Source organism: Dendrobium catenatum, unplaced genomic scaffold, assembly GCF_001605985.2.
Source record: "Dendrobium catenatum unplaced genomic scaffold, ASM160598v2 fragScaff_scaffold_627, whole genome shotgun sequence".
NCBI classification, from domain to species: domain Eukaryota; kingdom Viridiplantae; phylum Streptophyta; class Magnoliopsida; order Asparagales; family Orchidaceae; genus Dendrobium; species Dendrobium catenatum.
The window spans coordinates 370,690-377,028 of NW_021319089.1; the positions used below are offsets into that span (position 1 = coordinate 370,690).

Here is a 6,339-nt window from a genome sequence, read left to right on the forward strand (position 1 = left end):
GTTTTAAAAAAAAACTGCAATTTTTAACAATTAATAATAATTTTTAAAATATTTAAATTTAAAAAATTATTTAAAAATTATTAATAATTATACAAGACGGCTCGCGATCTTACGAGCCGAGCCTTAACAAGCTCGAACTCAAGCTAAGCAAGCTCAATTTTGAGCTCGACTCGATTCTTGAGCTCAACAAGCTTGGCTCATGAGCCATAAACGAGTCAAGCTTTAGCCGACTCTGCTCACTTACACCCCTACACCGTAATGATATTAAAATATAATTTTAGACATACAACACATCAACATTAACATATTAAAAAGTCACAAGGTGACTAATCACTTTACCTAACTTATAACTACATTAAAAAAACATGTTTAATAAAAATATCCCCTTGCCATTGACCTAGTAATATGCCTATTTTTTTTAATTTTTTTTACTAGTAATATGCCTATGATACACTGCATCTCATATCCTTTTTTACCAATATACTCACGTTGAAAGACTATGGAACCCCAAGAGGTGAGGAGAATTTGAGTTTTTTCTTTTTTTAATTTTAATCAAATAAAATAACTAATGTAAATTTAATGCTAATAGGCAATAGTATAAATTGACACAATTTTAAAAACTTACAAGTAAAAGATAAAAGAATTATATATATATATAATTGCAAGTAAAACAAATAATAATCAAAGTATTTTTATGTGATTCAGCTAGACACCAACTTGACCTATGTCCATACTAACCAACACTCAGGCTAAAAATTCACTAAATCCCCAGCTTTTCTTGCAAAGTCATTTCATTAAATCAAAGACGTTACTTATAATCTAAGTACTATCCAACATGAGCTAACACACTCTAAATATAATATGAGCTTTACTAAGAAAGTGGACTTATATATATATATAAAAGCTCAAATTATCTTATAATTAAAAGAGAAAGTTATTTGAGGTAATTTTATAATGTGACGTTAATCACTTCACTACTTACAAATGAAATATAAAATTTGTTCACTTGAAATTATATTTATATTTTGATTATACGAGTAATATTTTACTTTAAAAAATTTTATTTGTTGAATTTTTTAAATCATATAAAATATTTATTTTAAATTTAAATATGCATATGAAATAGTTTTAAATATATGTTAGACTTAGAAAGTAAATTTATGCAAAAATATAAAAGATTTACTTGCTAATTTTGTGGATGAATAAATTTTGAATGTAGAAAATTTATCCTAAGATATTCAAATAGTACTTCACCCAAAATAAACATTTTCAAATGAGATTTAGTCTTCATTTGGGACAGCTATCTTACTGCTTCTTGAAGCAGTTTTTTAGTATAAAAATAATTAAATTTGTATTAAAAAGCTACTTTAAAAAGTAATAAGAAAGCTATTCCAAATAAAAACTTAAAAAAAAAAAACTCAAGAACTTCAACAAAAGCTGCACCATTGAGTACGTTGAAGCTTTCAAATTAAGGGTTTGATCTCGCAAACATGTATAGCCCTTCTAAATATATTTAACATGAAATATTATATTTAAAGCTCCCGTCTTAATCCATCTTGAGTTTTTCTATGCTCAAATTATGATCAAACTTGGTTTACGCATTTTATATATCATATAAATAGTCATCTTGTATGTCTTAATTCCCTAAATAAATAATAGCCAACCCTTGTATTTCATAGTGACTTTGATTGCATGTGATAATGATTAGGGAGGGCATTTCTACCCCAGTAGGATCATAAGCCCAGAAAGTCAGGCTTTATTACAGCCTTTGCAAAGTAAAAGATATAATGAGTGGAGGTAATAGACAGATATTCAATATCTAATGCGGTGCATTTTATGCTAGAGGTATTTCCTAGGACACATTATCTTGTTTGTTATTATTATCTTCTAGAATGCTCTTTTTGCTTTATAAATAGCAGGTTTTGTAATAGGGAAAGCATTGAATGATATATTACACTCTTTGAAGCCTTTGAGCTTGCTCTTCTTCTTCTTCCCTGGATTGGGAAAACCAAATCCTTCTTGCAGGTCGATTCTTCCGACGATCCACTACATCAATATCAAAATAATCTATTTTAGCAAATTAAAAAAAGTAGAAAATGAAAAAGATTAAAAAATTAGTACTTGAAAAATCTAGCCCTTCGTATAAATTATAAGTGGAGGCAATAAATAGGCATTCAAAATCATTATATGGTATTTAGCCAAATAAAAAAAAAAGAAAACAGAAAAAATTAAAAAGTGCTAAATACTTGAATATAAAAAATTAGTACATGCAATGTCTAGCCCTAAAGGAATTATTAGTACATGCAATGTCTTTATACTTCTAAAGGAATTATAAGAATCATAATGCTTAAGGAAAGCTTATAGGTAAATTTAAGGATTAATTATATGTAAAGTTTTACTAATTTCAAAAATCATTAATCCTTAGTAAGCTAGTCAAAATTATTCATCTAGAGGAGTTTAATTTTAAAGGAATATTAATTTAAAATGGAGAATCAAGATGTTATAAATTATTTTAATAGGAAATCTTCCAACTTATGAACTGTATAAATACTTAAATTTTTTTTATTTCTTTCCAAAAGTTATACTCAATCCGAAATAAATTTTTATACCAATAAAGGGTGTCAACTTATGACTCGACCAGAAACCCCGACCTAAACCCAAAAAAAAAAAACCCAATTTTGGGTCAAACCATTTAACAAATGGGTCAGGTTCGAGTTCTAATTTCCAACCCAATTGAAAAATCAAATTAGGTTTGGTTCAACCCTCTAATCCAAAAAAGACCTAGAAATGGCATGCGTCCTCCATATGTACCTCCTGCCCGCACCACTACCGCACTGGCAGACCTGCGTGAGGTGCGCCCGCAAGCCTCGCTCTATAACACATCATGCAGCTCATATGTCTCGCTCCTCTCGCCCACATTATGTGCCACGTCTTGCTCCCACCATACTGTGTTCCTCTCCCGCTGGCTTGGTCGCACTATGTGATTGAGTACTCCAACCCACACCGCAACCCATCTAGCCGTGCTCGACCGGCACTCTGGCCTGTTCTCCGATCAACAATAATTACTAATAATAAACCTAAATTGCTCCTTCTTATTACTAAAATATAATAAAAGATTCTTACCTCTAGAATAACTCATCTAGCCTAATTAAATTAAGATTGGCCCATTCGAATAGTGGTGGTATGACGGGGGTAAAAAAAAATGACAACCGCTAGTCATGTAACTAATGGATGCATGGATTGAATATGCCACGTACTCTGATGATCTCTTGATCACGAACAAATTAATGATGTAGAACACAAGTTTTGATAAATGAATCAATGATATAGTTTTTATAAGGTTTATCAACACCAATTTGGGATCAGAAGAAAACATTGATAACATATAGCCATTTTTAAATTGTAGTCGCTTATAGAAGACTCACTTGCCATTAATGATTCCATATGATGAAGGTTTGTAGAGGCTATACCAACAAAAAAAATTCAAAACCTTCCACTCTAATTTGGTATTTAAACCTGCAAGTTTACATGACCATATAACACAATGATGTTATCTTTAGGTTCTTGGGATTGGCCGACTCTTATCCCAACAATTTCGAAAATTTGCAAAAATCGATAATTTAATCCAACATGTTTGTTTGACAAATGTATGAAATTCATGATCACCCTGATTCTTCAAACTTTGCTTTTAATAGATTTGACAAAATAACATAATTCTAGTGATAATATTTTTCCATTATTTTTTACTCATTTGATTATCATTCCAATTATGTAATATGCCTGATAAACTGTGGATTTTATAATTTCAGAGAAAAGAAATTTTCATGATTCTCTTAATTTGCTTTAAGTCCTTATGACATCAATACTTTTTCCACATAGGGAAATTCTCAAAAGCGATTTTCCTTTTTTTAGTCTTATATGTTTTTTTATTGGAAAAATTAGTGTCAAAGCCCATTTTCAATTACTATAAACAAATAATCACAACAAAGCTAACAAAAACAAAAATTACAACTCAATGAAGAGTAAAGTTGTAAAATTTGTAGAAACTCTTATTCTAGTTTTGTGCAGCAAGAACCCATTGAGGAAGAAGATGAACAGTAGAAGGAAAGTAGTAATTCGTATTTCTTAATGTACGCGGTTACAGAGTAGGTGCCTAAATAGAGTCCTGAGAAGGACTTTACACGTGTAATATAATTACTGGATTACAAGAATGGAAAGATAAAGTAAATAGCTGACTGTACATCTTCTTTAAATACACTAACATCCCCCCTCAAACTGAGAATTAGAGGAAATGGTCAGTTTGGATCGTAGCAACTTGAAGCGAGGAGTGGATAACGGCTTGGTAAGGATGTCAGCTAGCTGATCGATCGTGCTGATGGGTAATAACCGGATTACTTTGTTCTGAATATGCTCATGAACAAACCGCTGATCAATTTCAATATGCTTGGTGTGCGCATGAAAAACGGGATTATTACCGAGAGCAATAGTTGAGGTGTTGTCACAGAAAATGTCCACCGGTGAAGGATGATCGATACAAAAGTCGGCGAGCAACTTTTTGAGCCAAATAGTGTCCGCTGTTGCTGCAGCTAATGCGCGGTATTCAGATTCAGTTGATGAGCGGGACACAGTAGTCTGCTTCTTAACAGTCCAGGAAACAAGTGTATCGCCCAAAAACGTGCAGAACCCGGACGTTGATTTCCGGGTGACGGGATCCGATGCCCAGTCCGCATCGGAGTACGTCTTGAGCAGTAGAGTTGATTTGGTGATAGGCAGACCAAACTCGGTGGTTCCTTTGATGTATCGGATCAGCTTTTTCAACAAAGATGTATGAGCTGAGGCTGGATCGTGCATATGCTGAGACAAAGCATTGACGGCGTAGGCAATGTCTGGTCGTGTGAGAGTCAAATATTGCAAGGACCCGATCAGTTGGCGATAGACGGCTGGAGAAAAACAGGGAGTTGAATTAGACAGATTTCCTGCAAGTTTCGTAGCACAGGGATTAGCAACTGAGTTGCAATTTTGCAACTCAGCGAGTTCGACAATAGACTTAGCATAGAAGGCTTGAGACAAAAAATACTTATCAGAGGTTGTATCAATTTTGATGCCTAGGAAGTGAGTCGGCGAACCATGATTCTTCATGGTAAATTTAAGTTGTAACTGTTGAACGAGCTGATGGATCGTTGCCGGTGAGAAGGATATCATCAACATAGACAAGTAGATATAATTGCACTGTATTCCGATGGAGAAAAAGGAGCGAGGGATCGGCTTGACTATGCGAGAACCCGAGTTGTTGTAAGTATGATGTGAATGTTGTATACCACTCACGAGGAGCTTGGCGGAGACCGTAGATGGCTTTTCGCAGACGGCACACATGATTAGGATTTGTAGAATCCTCAAAGCCTTTTGGCTGTTTCATGTAGACCACCTCATTGATGTCACCATGCAAGAAGGCATTGGTTACATCCAATTGAAGAATTTTCCAACTATAGAATAACGCGATTGTGAATAGGATACGAATAGTGGGAAGCTTGGCGACTGGACTAAACGTGTCGCTGTAGTCTAAACCGTGTTCTTGTTGATTGCCAAGTGCAACCAATCTGGCTTTGAACCGAGCAACCGAGCCATCGGAATTGTACTTAGTGCGATAGGTCCATTTCGATCCAAGAACAGAGCACGTTAAAGGAGGAGCGACTAGTTCCCAGGTTCCTTGTTTTTGAAGAGCAAAGAACTCTTCGGCCATAGCACGACGCCATTCGAACTTTTTGCTAGCCTCAGAGTATGAGGTGGGATCTAAACTTGATTGTTCTTTATGTAATAAATTGAGTTTTTGAACTGGTTTAAGTGACCCAGTTTGACGTCGGGTAGTCATTGGATGTTTGGGATGGAGAGCAGCCGGTATGGTTTGATCAATACTAGCAGAGGCTGGAATACTTATTTCAGGTGTCGTAGAGGAGGTTGCAAAAGGCTGAGAAACGACGACATTGTGCTGAACCGTAGGAGTGGAGTGGCGCACAGAGCCTGATGAGGTGTTATATTACTGAATCGAAGCAGGGGTTAGTAGGGATGGTGGCAGCGGCATAGTAGGAGACAATGCAGCCGAGGTCCTGGTAGTAAAAGGAAAAATAGATTCATTAAATTGTACATGACGAGAGTAAGTCACTTTATGAGTAGACAAATTTTGACATTTATAGCCTTTCATAACGTCGGAGTAACCAAGAAGAACACATTCAGATGAGGTTGGATTTAGTTTGTTACGAAGCATTCGAGGAGTAAGCGGGTAACACAAACACCCGAACGGACGAAGATGATCGTACGAAGGTGTAGTGTTAAACATTCTGT

At 34.8% G+C, this 6,339-nt stretch overlaps 1 protein-coding gene across 1 annotated transcript; it reads right to left on the bottom strand.

Annotated features, from left to right (window-relative positions):
• Window positions 1–4,257: 4,257 nt before the first annotated feature.
• Window positions 4,258–5,139, bottom strand: LOC110112689 (uncharacterized mitochondrial protein AtMg00810-like). Its single transcript, XM_020844993.2, has one exon. It carries the CDS (start codon window positions 5,137–5,139, stop codon window positions 4,258–4,260), a length of 882 nt encoding a protein of 293 aa, XP_020700652.1.
• Between the last annotated feature and the right edge of the window lie 1,200 nt (window positions 5,140–6,339).